This window comes from Toxorhynchites rutilus, chromosome 2, assembly GCF_029784135.1.
Source record: "Toxorhynchites rutilus septentrionalis strain SRP chromosome 2, ASM2978413v1, whole genome shotgun sequence".
Taxonomy (NCBI): domain Eukaryota; kingdom Metazoa; phylum Arthropoda; class Insecta; order Diptera; family Culicidae; genus Toxorhynchites; species Toxorhynchites rutilus.
In genome coordinates this window covers 70,813,319-70,835,333 of record NC_073745.1, presented here as the reverse complement: position 1 = coordinate 70,835,333, position 22,015 = coordinate 70,813,319, and the positions used below count along the sequence as shown (strand labels likewise).

The following is a 22,015-nucleotide window of genomic DNA, read 5'->3' as shown; positions in this document are numbered from 1 at the left end:
TTCATTTGTTTGTCATTCTTTCTGGGGCAAACACAAACAAAGTTTATTGGCGGCATTTGAAAGAGCATATTTCACTCTACATGATATGTGATTTTCAAAACTATGTTATTTTTTGTGTTTGACTAAATGAAAATTGAAATCATGAGTTTTCGGATGATTACCCATCAATAACTTTGAGTAGGATTAAGATATTCACATGTTCTGCATCGCAAAATGTTGGTATTGATAAGCTCTAGAAGTCGTACGAGGATCATTTTGATGTAGAATTTTAACCCTAATGCTTATGTAGAGTGAAATCTGTTCTTTCAAATTTCGTCTACAAACATTTATTATGTTTGCCCCAGAAAAAATGACAAACAAATGAAAAGAGTATGTTTTTGGGAAGAAATATCAATAACTTTGAGTAAAGTTGAGCTATTGACAAGTTCTGCATCAAAAAATGTTTGTATTAGTAAGCTCTAAAAGTCTTTCGAAGACAGTTGCATGTAAAATTTGAAATATAAAAGTTAGAGTAAAAAACCAGTTTTTTTCATGGTGACCCTACGTAATTCAGAAAAAAAGGTGCTATATCGGTTGTTTCAAGAGATAGAGAAAAACTTTGTTCTACAAAGATGTCTCAAATAATTGGAGCTACAATATTGTCGAACTATGTTTACCTCTATCTATAGAGATAAGAAAGTTAGATTTTTTATTTCATCGACAATTTTGGTCACCCTATTTTTGACAATATAGAAGCGAGCGCTCTATCATGAGTAAAGGCCCATTTATACGTTGCTAGTAGCTGACTTGACAATGAGCAGCTACTGACCCGGTGGACTCGCTTGACAATTGGTTGACTCGCCTTGTCCGTTCACACAGTGTGAGCTGCTGGCGAGAAACTAGATACTACGGCACGGGTTTACCAGGGATGCCAGGCGACTTTTCAAATGTCCATCAAATAGTCAGAAACAGCAATCAGGTCCGAATTTGTCAAATGATTGGTCCAAAATCGACTTCTTTATTGGCAGTTTTCATCTTAGGTTTTCAGTTGAATGTATCATCACACAATTTTATAGCAAAACAAACGCTGATCGTGTTTAAAAATACATACTTTGTGCTGAATTTCTTTGAACTGAAGGTACTATCCGAAAAAGCAGAAAGAGAAAAGGATTCGGGCCAGGAATTAGATGCAAAGAAAAGGAGCAACAAATACAATATTGAAGGAACTCTACGATGAGGATCCCCGAGATTACAGAGCAGTGTTGATAATAACACCTGAACAAGTGAAAAAAACTGTTGGATTTAATTGCTCCACGAATACAACGCCAAGATACAGTCATGAGGGATGCTGTACCTGCAAGAGTTAAATTAGAAATGACATTGATGTGCCTTTGTTTTGGAATATCGTTGGGATTGTTGTCGATATTTTTTAGAATCTCGAAAACATCCATAGCTCAGATAATTCCGAAAGGATGTGATGTTATAAATGGTAGTCTAAAAGATTTTTTTTTAATTTTATTTATTTTGTGAAATGAAAATGATAGTCGATTTGCAGGTGCAATAAATACGCTTCAAAAATTTTAATAATGAATGAAAATGTACTTTTTTAAATCGAATATGTATTCTGTTTCTTAGAACAATACTTTTTTTTGTAAGTTGTGATCTGATAATGATTCTATATTAGAGATTCTCAAGAAAACTATCTCAAAAAGAAAGCGTGCCCCGCCAGCGTGCAAAACGAAATAACAATTATTTCGTTTAGAAACTATGAGGGTTTTATTTGTTTTTCCAATAATTTTGAAGTCTATAAATATCTTCACATATTTTCAAATATCTTAAAAATAGAGACATTTCATTACATTTGGCATCACTGATTCGAACGCTAAATTCTGTTTTTGACGTTGTGAAGCATGCAAGTGCGAGTAAATTCAAAAAACTTTGAAGTAGCTCGCACGCCGGATCACACATGACAATAACCCGGCTTAAAGCCGAGTTCAGACGGTGCGAGTAAGCATACGAGTCGGTCTAGTCAGTTACTGCAGTGCAGCTACCCACACCGTGTGAACACATCATGCCAGTTAGTGTCGTGTGTGATCCAGCGTGCGAGCTACTTCAAAGTTTTTTGAATTCACTCGCACTCGCATCCCTCAAAACGTCAAAATCAGCATTTAGCGTTCGAATCGGGGATGCCAAACGTAAAGAAATGTCTCCATTTTGGAGATATTTAAAAATATGCGAAGATATAAACAAACTCAAAAATTATTGGAAAACAAATAAAACCCTCATAGTATCTAAACGAAATCGTTGTTATTTTGTTTTGCACGCTTGTTTTCAAGATATTTTTCTTGAAAACAAGAACATAAGCTATCCATGAGTGAAAACATCAGATGATAATACCATATACCGTGCAAGGGTATTTGAGGAAGATACCTGGCATCCCTAATACCATGGACAGACATACAACTGTACTAGCGCTGTACGTGTACAGCGTTGTACAGGTACCACGATAGCATGACACACATACTTTGGTTGTACATTGTACCGCATGTCAAACTGACAATCAGAAGTTTGAATTTATTGCATTGTATTTTCACCAATATTTCAATGAAAAAGATTTTTATTTAGCGTCTAAACTATCGGACACAACAAATATGTTTCCAATCTGAGTTATTAACTCAAGAGAAAGTCAATGAAAAGAATGTATACCAAATGTTTTGATTCGTTTTGTTCATTCTACCCACCACTAACCGTCTATGGCGCTGCGCACAGTACAACTGTAGCCATGTACAGCGGTAAAATAGGTCGGTACAGGTACAGCGATTGTACCGAGTTGCTTGCATGGATCTAGCGCTGTACATGGTGACAGACATACAATTTTCGAAGTACAACGCTAGTACAGATGTATGTCTGTCATAAGTATAATACCAGGGACAGACATACAACTGTACTAGCGCTGTACGTGTACAACGTTGTACAGGTACCACGATAGCATGACACACATACTTTGGTTGTACATTGTACCGTATGTCAGACTGACAATCAGAAGTTTGAATTTATTGCATTGTATTTTCACCAATATTTCAATGAAAAAGGTTTTTATTTAGCGTCTAAACTATCGAACACAACAAATATGTTTCAATCTGAGTTATTAACTCAAGAGAAAGTCAATGAAAAGAATGTATACCAAATGTTTTGATTCGTTTTGTTCATGCTACCCACCACTAACCGTCTATGGCGCTGCGCACAGTACAACTGTAGCCATGTACAGCGGAAAAATAGGTCGGTACAGGTACAGCGATTGTACCGAATTGCTTGCATGGTTCTAGCGCTGTACATGGTGATAGACATACAATTTTCGAAGTACAACGCAAGTACAGCTGTATGTCTGTCATAAGTATAAGGTAGCAGCGAGGCTAATTTTCCAAATAATCATCAGTTATTTTGCTCATCGATTTCGGTTTCATTTGTTTCATGAAGAAAAACAATTTCTCACCAATGTATGTGGATTCAAATAAAGAAGCAATAAGAAGAGCATGTTTTCTTAGTACACAAGTATACAAAAGATCATGGATATCAAATTTGTCACGCAGTTCTGAATCAAGTTGCATTTCAATGAGTTCCATCTGCATTTTAAGGAGCAGGTTCATTAAGGAAACTGAATGAAATATGTGGATAAAAAAAATGTATAAAATTAAATTTTCCCATTTGTTTTGCGAACAGTTTGCTTTCGTTCTTTTTAATCTGATTGCCGATTTACCCTGCAGGTCCAAGGTCAAATTGTTCAGATGGTTTGTGTTGTTCGTTAGGAAAGATAGATCTGCTATACACTCATCGTTTCTTAAGTTCTCGTCCGGTTTTAAGTGAAAGATGGAATGTCATCATACTGTTCAACTTTAACACACAAATCAGGAGCTCAATCAGCAACCACACAGGAAATTTTCTTCAACAATGGATGGAATTTCTGCGAAACTTTACGCGGAGCGTTGAAGATATCGATGCCTTTCATCGTTCCGTTCTTAGGAAAAGGTAAATATATTCTTCCGCCACCTCAAATTATTTGGTTGTATCCCAAAAATACAGCTGATTGTATCAGAAATATCTGTATTCTCATCCATCGCCACTGAAAAAATACAATGTCAGCGGATCTTATTTTCAAACTTTAAATCAGATCTTCTGCTATGTTCTCAAATCGTTTCGTGATAGGCTAATCGTTTGATCCGCTACCTTCATACACTCCTTCGCAAACTCAATATCCCAGTTTTTCCGCTTCTTTTAACTCATTTTTGACGTAGGACTACGTCTTTCATTTCTATACCGGGGTGTAAAATCAAAGTTTCGAAAACGAAAGCGTTACGCCGGAGACCGAGATTTTGAGCGTTAATAGCTCCTAAACAACTGAACGAAATGGTATGATAAACACTTCATTCGAAAGATAAAATGTCTACGTGTTGTATACTTGTTACATTTTGATCCAAAAACTTGTTCCAATAGCCTTACAATTGCTTTCAAAACAGGCTATTGAAATCACCAATCGGTATATAAGCGAGCACCGCTCGGAAATTCGCTCAGTTGAAATTGAACAGCGATTGAGGTACCATCGCAGGAATGAATGGATGTTTCCCTAACACAGACTTCAAAACCATGGAGCATGGGGAAATCGGCATTGCAAAATGGATACAAGCAGCGGGTACCTTTGTACTCGTTTGCGCTTTTGCAAATCGGAATATTTCCCTAACACAGACTTCAAAACCATGGAGTCTGGGGAATCTGGCATTGCAAAAAAGATGCAAGCAGCGGGTACTTTTGTACTCGTTTGCGTTTCTGAAAATCGGAATGTTTCCCTAACACAGACTTCAAAACCACGAAACCTGGGGAAATTGGCATTGCCAATGAGATGCAAGCTGCGAGTACATAAACACAGTTTTTCCAACACAAATTGAGAAACCAAAAAGTTGGGAAAATCGGCAAAATCTCGGCAGTACTTTTTATACGCCCATGCATTTTGCTAACACGGTCTATAAAAGCGGGTAGAAATACAACGCTTGGCTCGGATATTCAGGACTGCATGCCTCTTCATGTCGCCAGCTCACTGAACTTCTTCGCTTGCCGTTAGATGATTAGGCAAAATGTTGATAACTATTTGCTGCGATAGCCACTACTATAATGCATGAATTGACCTAAATAGGGATTTGTTTGCAATTGAATTCGTAAATTGTTTCATTCATTCACTAGTTCCATCAATAATTTAATCAATAGTTTAATCAATAATTTACCCAATGAGGAACATTCGAAGTGCGATTATTGCTAATTGAAAAAAACACAAATGATTACCAACGGCAGTCCTACGTCAACCTTGCGGTTATATCATAGGTATAATCCATCCACCGTTTTTTAGCACGGACTGCGCCTAAAATACTTGTACATTTTTTACACATGTTTCGATACATAATATCGTTTCATATTGTACTCTATCAAACCATTTCAAACCATTTTTACTGGAAAACACGTCCTTCGTCATTCTCGCTTGCTGCTGCTCGGTTGGACCAAACTAAAGGATATTCTCCTATGTAAACTAACCGGCAATCGGTGAAACAAAGGTTTGATTGCGAGAGACCGCCGCTTCAGATGCCGGAGAATATACCGGGTATCATAAGTATTTGCTGCAGCATTTGCCAAATCATAGAAGATTTAATTTCAAACCTTTTTAAAAATTTATGGAAAAATTCAAATATTTTTTTGCTCAAGCAATAATTACACCTCTAACAGAATTCATCAAATTTCCGAATTTGTCTATCAATTCTCTATGCGAGCACTATTTCTTGAAAAATTGTTAGTCGAAGACAAATAGGGTGGTTTTTCATTAACTCGAAGAATTTTGTGGAAAAAGTTCTTACTGAAACGTTCCTAGAGGCAAAAGAGTTAAGTAATTGGGCTGTATAATTAAATCAAATCAACCCAAAATATTGTCTTAATCTACAAGAACTTTGAACTAGTAGTTTGGAAATTATGTATATTTCATCTACATGTGTTTTATCATTACAAAACTACAGCCTTTCAAAAATCGCTCAAAATTTTCGACGGCTCGTTATTTTTTGTTATTGATTTACACAATAAATTTTTAATTAATTTTTAATTTTTTTTCACTAAAATGGCTATATTTTGGTAAATAATGAGATTTTCGAAAAGTCTCTCCTATGGTATATTCTTAAATGTCTGAATTAGAGAAATATGAAGAAAAAAAAAGGATTTTTTTTCAAATTTCTGGACTAGAATATCTTCTTAAAGAACGCAACATTGTGCTGATTTCAAACCTGAAGGGATTCCGGAATAAGGGTTTATTTTAACGGAAAACACTTGAAGGAACTTATCTCAATCTGCGATTCGTTTCATAAACGCGACGAAAATACATATTTGTAGCGAATTGTAAAAGGCAAATCATTCACAAGAATGTTGAGTTAAAAAAAGTCTTAGCAAGTAAACCCCGAAGCAGGTTTTCGCTCGGCAACTCACTCGGGGTGCCGCAGGGAAGTGTCTTAGGGCCCATTTTGTTTATTTTATATATAAATGATCTGCGACGGGTTTTACGATATTGTGATATTAATTTGTTCGCGGATGATACTGTCCTGTTCATCGCAGCTAAGGATATAAAAGAAACCGAGGATCACATAAACGAAGATTTGCATTCTCTGGCTCAGTGGCTTAAATTTAAACAATTGAAATTAAATGTTGGCAAAACAAAATACATGCTGATTTCTTCAGCAAACTCCAGTATTGACGTAAATTTTGAAATAGATGGTGAGACATTAGAACGCGTGAATGAAATCAAATACCTAGGAGTTATCATTGATGACAATTTAACTTTCAAGTCTCACATTAATAATGTCATCAAGAAGATTGCCAAGAAATACGGCGTTTTGTGTCGTTTGAAAAAAGAACTGACGGTGAACAGTAAAATTAAATTGTATAAATCATTGATCTCACCGCACATAGACTTTTGCTCGTCGATCCTATTCCTTGCAAACAATACACAATTAACGAGATTGCAGCGTTTACAAAATAAGATTATGCGTTTGATTTTAAGATGTAGTAGATACAATTCCTCTAATTTGATGTTTGACGCGCTACAGTGGCTATCTGTGAAGCAAAGAATTTATTACTTGACAATGGTGTTCGTCTTCAAAATTTTAAACGGTATGCTGCCTCGGTACTTGTGTGATCGAATTGAAAGAGGAAGTGATGTTCATAGATACAATACTAGAACCGCGGATGATGCAAGAACACCTAACTTTATAATCAGTAGGTCGCAGAACTCGTTGTTATACAAAGGAATACATTTTTTCAATTCGATGCCCAGAGAAATAAAACGTGCGGCAACAATGGCAGAGTTTAAGAGAATGTGTATTTCCCACGTAAAATCTGTTTTGTAAACAGGTTTTCGTAATTTTTTTGTCAAATGATTTATTTATTTTTTTTTTTTTTTTTATTAAATCGTTTATTTTTACAGGCTCAGTTACATAAGTTTAAAGGAGCCAAACTCCTATCTGTATAGTTACAAGTATATATAAACATTTTTTATTAATGCTAATGTTAATGAAGTAGAGAACCGATTACTCGCGGCTTGCTCGAGTTTAGAAGGGTGACATTTTGTTTCAGGAAAAGGATGGGATATAAGGATATGTTGACAATGTTCACACTCACATTCGCACTCACATTCATCATACTCAATTCTTAAGCCTATCTTATATCTAACATGTATTTACATTTCACCTTATTCTATTGTTAGTAAGAAGGGATTTGATTTCTCGCGAAGGAAAAGGAAAAGGAGAATATAAGGATATAAGGACAATCACACACGAAGATCGATAGCTTTTAGGAAGACATATATTTGGGACATGTAATCAAGGTCTAACCGAGCCAACACATCTCTCACCAGCACATTGGGCTGCCTTCCTCTAGCCCGAAGAGAGTTTTCTAAATTCGATCTGGCAACAAGATACTCCTCGCACGACCAAACAACGTGTTCGATGTCGTGGTAACCTTGGCCACAAGCACAGATATTGCCATCGGCAAGATTAAAACGAAAGAGTAGCGCGTCTAACGAACAGTGATTGGACATGAGTCGGAAGAAGGTGCGAATAAAGTCCCGACTAAAGTCCAGACTTTTGAACCATGGTTTGAGGCTAACCTTAGGGATAATCGAGTGAAACCACCGGCCCAATTCATCTTCGTTCCATTTACGTTGCCAGTTAGCGATGGTATTTTTACGGACTAAAGAATAAAATTCATTGAAAGCGATTTGACGCTGATAAATATCGCCTTCAATTGCACCTACCTTTGCCAATGAGTCAGCCCTCTCGTTACCCGGAATTGAGCAATGTGAAGGGACCCAGACAAAGGTAATGACATAACAGCGTCTGGTTAAAGCACTCAAATTTTCTCGTATTCTCTCAAGGAAGTACGGCGAGTGCTTTTCCGGCCTCACTGAACGGATAGCTTCGACAGAGCTAAGACTATCCGTTACAATGTAATAGTGTTCAACAGGTCGTGAGGCGACGCTGTCCAGCGCCCAGTGTATCGCTGCCAATTCAGCAATATACACAGAGCAAGGATTCTGAAGACTGTGGGAGGTGCTAAAAATTTCGTTGAACACTCCAAATCCTGTGGACTCATTCATAGAGGACCCATCAGTAAAGTACATATTATCACAATTGACACGCCCATACTTTGCATTGAAGATCGTAGGAACGATCCCCGATCGATGATAATCTGGAATTCCATGGATTTTCTCCTTCATGAACAGATCAAAATGTACAGAGGAATTGATGTAGTCAGGAAAACAAACACGGTTGGGAGTATACGAAGAAGGATCAACCTGCATGGAGATGAATTCATGATATGAGCTCATGAATCCTGAATGAAAATTTAACTCGATAAGCTGCTCAAAATTTCCGATCACCAATGGGTTCATAACCTTACACCGGATGAGGAACCGAAGAGATAATAAATTGAAGCGATCTTTTAGTGGGAGTACGCCTGCCAAAACCTCGAGACTCATGGTATGCGTTGAGGGCATACATCCCAACGCAATACGGAGACAAAGATACTGAATTCGCTCGAGTTTAATGAGATGTGTTTTGGCAGCTGATTGAAAACAGAAACTGCCATACTCCATCACTGAGAGAATAGTTGTTCGATACAACATTATAAGATCTTCGGGATGGGCTCCCCACCAGGTGCCGGTAATTGTACGGAGAAAGTTTATTCTTTGTTGGCATTTTTTACTCAGATACCTAATATGGGCCCCCCAAGTACATTTGGAGTCGAACCAGACCCCAAGATACTTGAATGACATAGCATGAGTGATCGGTTTACCCAAAAGTTGAAGCTTTGGTTTTGCTGGTCTATGCTTCCTAGAAAAAACCACCATCTCTGTTTTCTCCGTGGAGAATTCGATCCCTAGCCCAATGGCCCAGGTTGAAAAATTGTTCAAAGTATCTTGTAAGGGACCTTGCAGGTCGGATTCGTTTGATCCTACGACAGACACCACTCCATCATCTGCAAGTTGTCTTAGGCTGCAATTTTGTGTAAGACAATTGTCGAAGTCGTTTATATAGAAGTTGTACAAAAGGGGGCTTAAACATGAGCCCTGGGGGAGGCCCATGTAGGAGACCCGATTTACTGTCGAATCCCCGTGAGAAAAATTCAACTGTTTCTCACAAAGCAAGTTATATAACATATTATTCAACAGAGGCGGCAGACCCCGAGAGTGTAATTTGTCTGACAAAACCTCTATTGAAACTGAATCAAAAGCCCCCTTTATGTCCAAGAATACTGAAGTCATTTGTTTTTTTTCGGCGTAAGCCATTTGAATTTCTGAAGAAAGCAACGCAAGACAATCATTCGTCCCCTTGCCCCTGCGGAACCCATATTGTGTATCTGAGAGGAGGCCATTCGTTTCAACCCATTGATTAAGGCGAAACAAGATTATTTTCTCCAACAATTTCCGTATACAAGACAGCATTGCTATTGGGCGGTACGAATTGAAGTCGGACGCGGGTTTTCCGGGTTTTTGAATAGCTATAATTCGCACTTGTCTCCAATCATCTGGGACAATATTATGCTCCAGAAACCGATTGAATAAATTCAACAAGCGATGTTTCGCCACATCAGGGAGGTTTTTTAATAAGTTGAACTTAATTCTATCCGTTCCTGGAGCAGAATTGTTACAAGAAAGGAGAGCAAGAGAGAATTCTACCATCGAAAACTCGGAATCAAGATCGCACCTATCTTGTGGTATATCTCGAACAATTTTTTGCACAGGAGCGGAATCAGGACAAACCTTCCGTGCAAAATTAAAAATCCATCGATGTGAATATTCTTCGCTTTCATTCGATGAAGAGCGATTTCTCATGTTTCGAGCCACTTTCCATAATTTTTTCATTGACGTTTCTCGTGACAAACCTCCCACGAAATTTCGCCAATAAGCACGTTTTTTCCCTTTGATCAAGTTTTTAAATTGATTTTCAAGGTCCAAATACGTTTGAAAATTCTTAATGGTTCCACGTTTCCGAAAAGCTTTAAATGCGTTCGATTTATCCTGATAAAGCTTGGAACATTGGCTATCCCACCATGGATTGGGAGGCCTTCGACGAATAGTGGAACCTGGGATGGGTTTCGTTTGAGCGCGAACCGCGCTGTCATATATCAAACGAGAAAGGAAGCTATACTCCTCCAATGGAGGTAAACCATCTCTGGAATTGATGGCTAGAGTAATCGCGTCCGCATATTTTTTCCAGTCAATGTGTCTTGTGAGGTCATATGCCAAATTTATAGATTCAGAAGAATTCGACCCAGTGGTGATGGAAATTTTGATTGGCAAGTGATCACTACCGTTGGGGTCCTGGATTACATTCCACTTGCAATCTAACGATAGTGAATTCGAGCAAAGCGAGAGGTCAAGAGCACTTGGGTTAGCAGGAGGTTTAGGTACACGTGTTGTTTCCCCAGTGTTCAAAACGGTCATATTGAAGCTGTTACAAAGGTCATATATCAACAATGAACGATTGTCGTCGTACTGTTCCCCCCAGGCAGTTCCGTGAGAGTTGAAGTCTCCCAAGATCAATCGTGGCTCAGGAAGGAGTGAGCACATGTCAACAAGTTGATTGCGGCTAACCGCAGCTCTCGGAGGCCAATACAAGCTGACAATACAGAGGTCTTTGCCTCTGATGTTTGCATGACAAGCAACAGCTTCGATCCCTCCAATAGGTGGAAGGTCAATTCGAAAAAATGAGTGGCACTTATTGATACCCAATAGCACCCCTCCGTATCTGTCATCACGGTCCAAGCGTATAATATTAAAATCGTGGAAAGAGAGATCATCTCGCGAAGAAAGCCAAGTTTCGGACAGAGCAAAAACATCACAATTGAAGTTATGAATTAAAAAATTGAATGTATCCAATTTAGGGATAAGACTACGACAATTCCACTGTAAAACAGTGATGTCTCCGACCTCTCTATTTAAATTAGACATCAAGAGAGATAATCATTGCAAGGAGGGGCCATGTTTGCATCAATTGCTGCAAAATTGTCTTTAGTACTGGAAGCATTGCGGTGACAATGGTTCTGATGGAGTCGGAAACATTAAAACACTTGAAGATTTGGTCCAAAAGGTCAGACAACTTTATAAATCCCGATTGGGAAGTTGAACTGGACGGAAAAACAGGGACAGTTGGGGTTTTTGATGTCCCCTCGAGTGCTGGGCCATTCGAAGGTGAATTATTCCCACGGAATCCAGGAGGAACCTGATTTTGCTTGTCCGCTGCACTCGATTTTTTAGGCATGCTAACAGGGGGTATCACCGGAGAGGCTTGTCCTTGAACTTTGGGAGTGGTCACATTTTTGCGCCGGGGATTCCCTTGGAAAATGAACGGTGTGCCCCCGTTAGCTGTGTCCGCTTCTATTTCGTCAACGGGCAACGTGGCGAAGACATTTTGTGTGTTGATTGGTTGTTGTTGTTGGGCCCGTGGAGAAGCGCCCTTTAAAATATCCGCAAAAGTGCGTTTCGAGCGTTCCTTCAAAGAGCGCTTCTGTTTCTCCCAGCGACTCTTGTAAGTTTCACACACTGAGAGCTCGTGTGGGGATCCCCCGCAATATGGACATTTATGCTCAGTCGCACTGCAGGATTTCCCCTCATGTTGCTCTCCGCAAGTGGCACAGCGCTCCTTGTTGGCACAATAATCTGAAGTGTGACCAACTGACTTGCATTTTTGGCAAGTCATGGGCTTTGGCACGAAGAGTCGCACAGGCAATCTCAATTTGCCCACCATGACGTAGTCAGGTAGAGCGGAACCAGCAAAAGTTACTCGAAACGAGTCTGACGGCGTGAATTTAGTTTTTCCCTCTTCCTGGGATACTTTTCCTAGTTGGCGGCTGTCCAAAATTTTAACACCCACCAACGGGAGTCTTTTAAATTTACCAACTCCTTCTTTTATCATTTCGCACGTCAGACCAGTTTCAGTTACCACCCCCGAGATTTCTACGTCATGGGAGGGCACGTAGACGCGATACTCTAGGGAGAATCTCTCGTCGATCACAATTGCATTCGCGTGTTTCCGATCACTCACGACAACACGCAGTTTGTTCGGTCTAACCTTAGAGATTTCGACCACGGAGGAATATAATCTTGCCAGATCTTTCGAAACCTGAATGACATTAATTGACTTTCCTTTTGGTTTAGGCCGGAAAAAAACAACCCATGGACCAGCTCCAAGTGCATCGTCTGGATAGACCTTGACACGAGGAGAGGAAACAACTGAGGGGGAGGACGAGGTCGATTGTTGAACGGGAGCGGGATCAGTAGGGCTGGGAGGCAAGTTCGGTAGTAGAGCGGAAGCGGGAGCGGGAGATTGAGGGGGCGAGGAGGAAAAGTTTGCCAATTTTCTTGAGGGGGGCTTGTTAAGGTAGATTACCTCTTTCTCTGAAGAGACATCTTCTGAGGGGGGAACGCGTTTAAGCGACTTCCCAGCCCCCGTTGTAGCTAGTGAGGAGGAAACAGTAGTTTCAATCTCCATGTCAACATGACATTCTGCCATTACGGCAGTTATAAAATAATATAATTTTTATTTTTTTTTTGTATTTCTAAACCTAATATATATTATACCTAAATCGCACACCAATGCGAATGAATTGAAACGGTGTCCCAATCGAACCGCGTGGCAATCGCTCGGCACAGATGCAACGGTATATCGCACCAAAACACGATGATGGAATCGATGACGATGCTAAAGCACACACAGCGATGATACGGCACACGCACCGCGTCCGCCGTGGAGGACTTCTTCCTCACGCTGGTAGTGATTGCTGCTCTCCTCACTCGCGCAATAAAGAGAACCCCGTTAGGGCGAAATAACTTCACCAGCCACGAACTGATAACGGTATAATCTCCACTCTATAATAGACGCGAACAAATTTGCGACCGATGTCTTCGGACTGCGCGAGCTGAATGATTTATTTATGTTTAATATCAATTGAAATTAGAAAAAATATTTACAGGTATCTCAAAGTACGAATACTGATGATGATGATGTTTTTTTTGTTGTTAAATTTGTTAAAATTCTAGATTATTATTAAAAAAAAAAAATTAGCGTTGTCTACGAAAGTTTGAGCCTCGCGCGCATTTGGTGGGCCTGGACGAATGTTAATAATGAACACTGGCAGAAAACTGACACATAATGAAATTTTTATATAGGGTCTGGAGTGGAAACTGGAATTGGGATAGCTCATTCGGAATTGTCGTAAACTATCTTTCATCAGATGGTTATATCGATTATTTCTGATTGTAGCAGATCTCTTTTATGTTTTAAGTAGAAACTTTTAGATATTGGGTTCAATTCCCAATCAGTCAAGGATCTTCCCGGGTTGGAAATTTTCTTGACATGCCTTAGAAAAAACATTGGGCCTGAAGTTGAGACTATGACTATGTCAATGTCAATATGGATAGGAACATTGTTTGTTTTTTTCACAGTTTGTGCCTATTTTTACTGTTCGATTAATAGATATTTATGCCTGCAACAGATCCAGTTCGCTTCGTTTTTTTTTATAATACTGGTCTCTTGATATTTTTAAACTTAATTATTATCTATAAGATAAATCGTCCTGCTCAAACATTTGTAGGGGTATGAGGTGGGCCATCATCATCATCATCATCATCATCATCATCATCATCATCATCATCATCATCATCATTATTTTGCTGTCAAATACGCATTTTGGCTTCCGCCGAGGTAAAGGGACGAACGATTGTCTGGCGCTGCTATCTTCTGAAATCCAAATCGCATTTGCTCGCAAAGAACAAATGGCTTCCGTTTTCCTCGATATCAAAGGGGCATTTGATTCAGTTTCCATGGAAATTCTCTCAGAGAAACTTCATAATCGTGGACTTCCACCAATTCTGAATAATTTCCTGTACAATTTACTGTCAGAAAAGCACATGTTTTTCAATCATGGCAGCTTGAAATCTTCTCGATACAGTTTTATGGGCCTACCACAAGGCTCTTGCTTAAGCCCCCTCTTGTACAGTTTTTACGTCAATGATATAGATGATTGTCTAACTAGAGACTGCACGCTGAGACAACTTGCAGACGATGGAGTTATTTCCATCACGGGTACTAATCCCGTCGTTCTGCAAAAGTCGTTGCAAGATACCTTGAACAATCTGTTCACGTGGGCCCTCAAGCTGGGTATCGAATTCTCTACGGAGAAAACTGAAATGGTCGTTTTTTCTAGGAAGCACGAACCCGCCCAATTCCAGCTTCACCTATCCGGCAAAAAGATCAAGCACTCGATGTCTTTCAAATACCTTGGAGTATATTTTGACTCTAAATGTACCTGGGGAATACACATTGCGTATTTGAAACAGAAATGCCAGCAAAGAATCAATTTTCTCCAAACAATAACCGGAACATGGTGGGGTGCCCATCCAGGAGACCTCATTCAGTTATACAAAACAACGATATTATCAGTGTTAGAATATGGCAGTTTTTGCTTCCAATCAGCTGCCAGGATTCATATTCTTAAGCTGGAGAGAATACAATATCGTTGCCTGCGTATAGCCATGGGGTGTTTGCATTCGACACATACGATGAGTCTCGAAGTTTTGGCAGGAGTACCCCCGCTTACTCTTCCGTTCACAGAATTATCGTACAGATTTCTCATCCGTTGCAAGATCATGAATCCATTGGTGATTGATAACTTCGAAAATCTACTCCAACTGACTCCTCAGTCAAGTTTTATGTTTTTATACCATGAGTACCTTACACACGACGTGCACCTTTCACCGGGCATCTCCAACCAAGTTTGCTTCCCATACTTTTGCAATTCCTCTGTCATTTTTTATCTGTCCATGCGACAAAAAATCCATGGAATCCCAGATCATCTACGCTCCGATTATATTCCGCCGATATTTTCGGCAGAATATGGGAAAGTTAGATCTGATAAAATGTTCTTTACTGACGGTTCATACATAAACGGGTCCACTGGCTTCGGCATCTTCAATGAAAATTCCAGTGCCTCTTTCAAACTCAAAGATCCTTGTTCCGTGTATGTCGCTGAACTGGGTGCGATATACTACGCACTGGGGATCATTGAAACATTGCCCATCGACCACTATTTTATTTTTTCAGACAGTCTCAGCTCAATAGAGGCAATCCGCTCAATGAAGGTTGATAAACGCTCATCTTATTTCCTAACTAGAATAAGACAACTATTGAGTGTTTTGGTCGAAAAATTATTCAAGATTACCTTAGCATGGGTTCCCTCTCATTGTTCGATTCCGGGGAATGAGAAAGCGGACTCGCTAGCTAAGGTGGGCGCTTTAGAAGGCACACTTTCTGAAAGGCAAATTGCTTATAATGAATTTTTCCACATTCCTCGTCAGTACACGCTCGTAAGTTGGCAGCGTATGTGGAGTGGAGATGAGTTCGGTCGTTGGTTACACACGATTATCCCTAAGGTCTCGACGAGTGCATGGTTCAAGGGATTGAATGTAGGTCGTGATTTCATTCGCGTGATATCTCGGCTTATGTCCAATCACTACAACCTAAACGCGCATCTCTATCGCATTGGGCTCGCTGCAAACAATCTTTGTGATTGTGGCGATGGCTACCACGACATCGAGCATGTTGTCTGGTCGTGTATCCGGTTCCATACTGCTCGCTCTCAGCTCTCTAGAGCACTGAGAGCACAATGCAGACAATCGGAGATCCCCGTCCGGGATATCTTAGGTAGCCGTGATCCTGATCTTCTGCTTCATCTATACCTGTTCCTCAGGAACGCCGATGTCAACGTTTAATGATGTTTCCTTCGTTGTGTCCCCGTTTCATATCCCTCCTATCCGATCGATAAACTTTTACTTAGTCGCGGCAATACATACACACACTCTTTACAGATGCACGGGCCAAAGGTTGTGCAGTCCACTGATCATTCAACAAGAGCCAAAGGTTGTAACGCTCATGACAACTCTACACGAGCTGATGATTGCGCCGGTTAGTGACCATTCTATCCTGGATTCCTCGAGTCGAGAAAGACGCACCACGCTAGATATGAGGTACAGACTAGGGGGGCGTTGCTGATTGAGAGTCAGCTGCATCCCAATAGGAAGTATCCCGTGTCAGGCACACGTACAGAGCATTGGAGACAGCAACATCCGAATTACGAAAACACTTGTAATACTAACCTCGAGCCAACCGCGAGTAATCGGTTACATATTACTAACATAGATAATAAGAAAAATTGTCAAAGTATTGAACTCCCGGCCCCGTGAGGCTAACGCCATATGAGCCTTGATAAAAATATATATTTTGGAAAAAAAAAAATCATCATCATTCGCGTTGTCCATGAAATTGGATAAACGAAAGGATTCCAATGGAAGTTCCGCATTGAGTGCGACAACTGGTATGAAATATAATTTTGGGAAATTATTTTTCTGTAATTGAATCAATGTTTTTGTCATGCGAAAATAATGCCAATTTTCATAACATTTCAAATTAAATTCAAATGCCCCTCACAGCAGATCTTCCATTTAAATATGGCGTTCATTGTTTACGAAATTCAGCTTTTTAACTGGTCCAAGAACCAGTTAACGTTCGCCCAGTTAAATCAGGACCACCCAGCAAACATTAAATCGCATAACAAGCGTATATTCAACAACATATGTCCTAAATTTTGGTTGGCATATTATGCGCCTAATTGGCAATGCATGCAAAAGTGGAGGCCATATACATACATGGCAAATGCTTACCGAATTTGTTTGGATGAATATGCAACTTTGACCGACTATAATAGCGATTATGTTGAATTGAATTGCGATCTAATATGAATATATTCATGAATTGTCAACGCACCTAATACGACTTTTGCCATACTCATATACGATTTATTACAGACACAGAAAAAAAAACAAATGGCGCAAAATATTTTCGTGAAATGTTTATTATAACCTCACGAATCGTCATTTTTATATATGAGTATTTATGTTTGTGGAAATAATAATTGTTTAATTGACTTGTGTAAAGAGTAGAATAGGAATGTTTAAAATGGCACAGACTGATGTTTGGTGAAAACTGCTGAGATGTGGATTCGAACTCCGGTCGTCTGGATTATCATACACCAGCTATCTCGCGCGGCTATCTGAAATTTAAATCAACAGCAGTTAAAACTTTCGAGTGCATCAGCATTGCATTGACATTTCAATATGATGTAATATGTTCTTTATTAGGATCTACAGGGAAACTTCGATATAACGTACCCTCGTTATAACGCACCCTCGATATAACGTCACTCGATATAACGTACCCCAGCAAACATTAAATCGTATAATTTTGCACGTGCCAAGTCTTACAAGAAATCCGAATAAATCAGAATCGCATATAATATCAATCAAAGTATGTATCGTGTATATTTGAAATCGCATAAAATGTAAAAACTCGATTTTATATACCATTATCAAATTAAGTCGCAATTCGGTATAAGAAACATCAATTTTATGATGTATATTGTCGTAAAATATATTTAATCCGCATCATATGCGTATATTACGCTGATGCAGTTTATGTGTCGTATAAGCGTATAATTTAAATCGATTCAGTATTGTAGTAAATCGTGTTGCATGCTGAAGAAAATCATGAAACAGTAATCATATTAGATCTCAATAAAGAACATATTACATCATATTGAAATGTCAATGAAATGCTGATGCACTCGAAAGTTTTAACCGCTGTTGAATTAAATTTCAGATAGCCGCGCGAGATAGCTGGTGGATGGTAATCCAGCCGACCGGAGTTCGAACCCACATCAGAGCAGTTTTCACCAAACATCAATCTGTGTCATTTTAAACTTTCATATTCCACTCCCAACATAAGTCAATTAATCAATTATTATTTCTACGAACATAAATACTCATATATAAAAATGGCGATTCGTGAGGTTATAATAAACATTTCACGAAAATATTTTGCGCCATTTGTTTTTTTTTTCTATGTCTGTAATAAATCGTAAATGAGTATGGCAAAAGTCGTATTTGGTGCTTTGACAATTCATGAATATATTCATATTAGATCGCAATTCAATTCCAACATAATCGCTATTATAGCCGGTCAAAGTTACATATTCATCCAAACAAACTCGGTAAGCATTTGCCATGTATGTATATGGCCTCCACTTTTGCATGCATATGCCAGTTAGGCGCATTATATGCCAACCAAATTTTTTGTACCTCCAATCAATCCCGAAATACAGCTGGTTTTGTGATTCCGGATTCTAAATGAATCATGCTTTAATCAACAGTACGAAGGGAAACATCATGAGAAAGGCTGTCTTCGTCTTCTGATTGAAGTTATTCATTAACTTTACTAAAACAGCAACACAATAATGTATTATAGACTACGTTTGTGAGTACTTTATTATGCTTCGATATAACGTACATTTCGATACAACGTACAATTTTGAAAGTGAAATGTACGTTATATCGAAGTTTATCTGTAATATGATTTACTGTTAAATGATTTTCTTCAGCATGCAACACGATTTACTACAGTACTGAATCGATTTAAATTATACGCTTATACGACACACAAACTGCATCAGCGTAATATACGCATATGATGCGGATTAAATATATTTCACGACAATATACATCATAAAATTGATGTTTATTATACCGAATTGCGACTAAATTTGATAATGGTATATAAAATCGAGTTTTTACATTTTATGCGATTTCAAATATACACGACACATACTTTGATTGATATTATATGCGATTATGATTTATTTGGATTTCTTGTAAGACTTGGCACGTGCAAAATTCTACGATTTAATGTTTGCTGGGCAGTAAGCGAACGATTACTTTAATATGACACAAAACCGACGTTACCACCACGTGTAGGAAAGTGTACCGTTGTGTGTGACATGTCTCATTTACATAATATTTTCGAGCCTCCGTAGCGGCCTCTTTCGGGGATATTGCGCGGAAACCCCGTTAACTGGGTCATGGGTCTTAAAGGGCAACCCAACACCCTGTATATTGCTGTGACTTGAGCGTTTTGAAAAAAGAACTGCATATATATTGAAAGATTAAAGTGGGAACACTTCCGAAGAAAATTATCATTGAACTCTATTTGACGGTTATCGCATTATAAACAAACCAGAGACAAACAACCAAACATTAGCAATTATGTTTCTAAAGGAAATATCTTAGATTATTTACACTTCTTAATTCAATAGATGGCATAGCTGCTTATTTGTAAGCCAATAATCATTATGCTAATATTCATATATAACGTGCAATTGTTTTTGTAGATTTGCAACGAATAAACACAAAGATGTTCAAATACAGTTCGACCTGTATTCGTTCGGTCACTCGCAACCGCTTTTTTTGAAATCCCTAAACAGCTCTAATTAGCTAAAGTGATGGATTGTGTGAAAGTATGTAACTTCTGTTTCCAAGAGGATCTGCCGGGTGTGAAATCCGTGGAAAGTTTTTCGACGGAGTTCAATACGTATCGAATCCTAGATATTGTGACGAAACATTTCTGGTTTACGGTATTTATGGATTTGTCACTGAATATGTTTATTTTAGTAACATGAGAACATTTTCAGAAAAATGAGCTCGCAGGCTTTGCAATCTGCCCTGTGTGTTGGGACAAACTATCCGATTTTCACTCGTTCTATTGTCAAGTTGAACAGCAATGGATACAAGACAGGTCGGAGCATAAGCTGTTTATTGTAGAGAAACTGAACACCGAATTAAATTCTGATGATGAACATGAATCGAAAAATATGATTATCAAAACAGAGAAGGTTGACAATGAGGAGATAGATGAAAATGTTTGTGATATCGATCAGGAAGACATATTAAATATTGCCCCGAGGCTGGAGGAAGAACGACATTCTGAGGAACAAGCAAACAGAAATCACGAAGTAAGAAAACAGACTGAGGAATTTGAAAACCAGAATCAGAAGATTAAGCGCTATATAGATGTGACGAATCAAGATATTTTGCAGTTTTGTCAGATTGATTGTAAGGACTGCTCGGAAAGTTTCGTAACCTTCAAACAGCTCAATCAACACTACAGTACTGTCCATAACCAACGTGGCTATGTGACGTGCTGCAAATCACGGTTTTACGAGATAAGTCGACTACGTGATCACATACGCGTTCACATGAATCCCGCCACTTTTCATTGTTCGGAGTGTAAAACAAATTTCAGCTCAAAGCGTTGTTTGTTCAACCATCGGTTGTTACATCAACCAGACGAACAGAAAACTTTCTCATGTGAGTTGTGTCCAAAAAAGTTCACTCAACGATATAAGCTCAATACACACATGTTAGGGCATAAGAACGTAAAAGATTTTCCTTGTCAGAATTGCGATAAGAAGTTCACTACCAGAGATGCATTGGCAAGCCACTTTAAAAATATTCACGATCGTGCGAATGAAGTCATGTGTGATGTCTGTTCAAAGATATTGAAAACGAGGAGTTCTTTCCTGATACATCGGGCGGAGCATTTCAACACAAAGCGGATCCAATGCTCGACCTGTGGCAAATGGATGAAGAATGAGCAATCGTTGAGAATGCATATGATCCGACATCGGGAGGAATCCAAGGTTTTTGTGTGTGATACGTGTGGGAAGCAGTCACCAAACTCGCACGCACTGAGGAAACATATCCAGGATCAACACACAATGGAGCGAATTCATCAGTGTACCCTGTGTGAAAAGTCGTTCAAAAGGGCGTTGGTTTTGAAGGTAGGGAAGAAGGGAAAAATGAAAACCAGGATTGTTATCACATTTTCCACTCTACATTCACAGGAACATATGGCCACACATACCGGTCAACGGCTCTATTCATGTACTCACTGTGGAAAGGAGTTCAAAGGATCCGCTAATTTGTATACACATCGTAAAAAGGCGCACCCTGTAGAATGGCAGGAATATCAGAAGACCAAGCCAACGTTCATGAGTAGTGTTTGATGTTTAATCTTTCCATAATGTTGGAAATAAGGGTTCTCCGTAGCCAAAAGATTGCGCATCTATTTATTGAACGGATGTCATTTGATCAATCTGAATCTCCTCCAGTGACAAACTTTGGATCATGGTCAAAACAAATATGACCACGTAATAAGCTCCAGTGATTGAATTCGATGCATATCCTTATTGTTATCCCAAACGGTATATTGCTTTATAACATGAAATTATGCTATAAAACATAAATACAGTTATACAAACTCAAACTCGTATGTTATCATGTAGATATTCTATTCTTTGTTTTAAAGAGGCTTCAAAATTTTCAATTCGTTCGCCTCTAATGTAGATATCTTTCCCCTCCTTTTGAAAGTCGAAAACATACTTTCGAAACATTCTATTTAGATAAACCCCTCCTTTCGCGCGGCGAATGGCGTGAGATAGCAAAATTCCACATTTTATAGTGGAAACCACCTTACTTTTCAGCTTCTATTTGATACTCGAGTCGAGAACATAC

The 22,015-nt window shown here is 38.9% G+C and overlaps 1 protein-coding gene across 1 annotated transcript; it reads left to right on the top strand.

Moving 5' to 3' along the window:
* The first annotated feature begins 19,643 nt into the window (after positions 1-19,643).
* LOC129768399 (gastrula zinc finger protein XlCGF26.1-like) lies at positions 19,644-21,818 on the top strand. Its single transcript, XM_055770033.1, has 4 exons — positions 19,644-19,777; positions 19,834-20,076; positions 20,134-21,282; positions 21,346-21,818. The coding sequence occupies exons 2-4, from the start codon at positions 19,945-19,947 to the stop codon at positions 21,505-21,507; spliced, it is 1,443 nt and encodes a 480-aa protein (XP_055626008.1). The 5' UTR covers positions 19,644-19,777; positions 19,834-19,944; the 3' UTR covers positions 21,508-21,818.
* Positions 21,819-22,015: the final 197 nt, after the last annotated feature.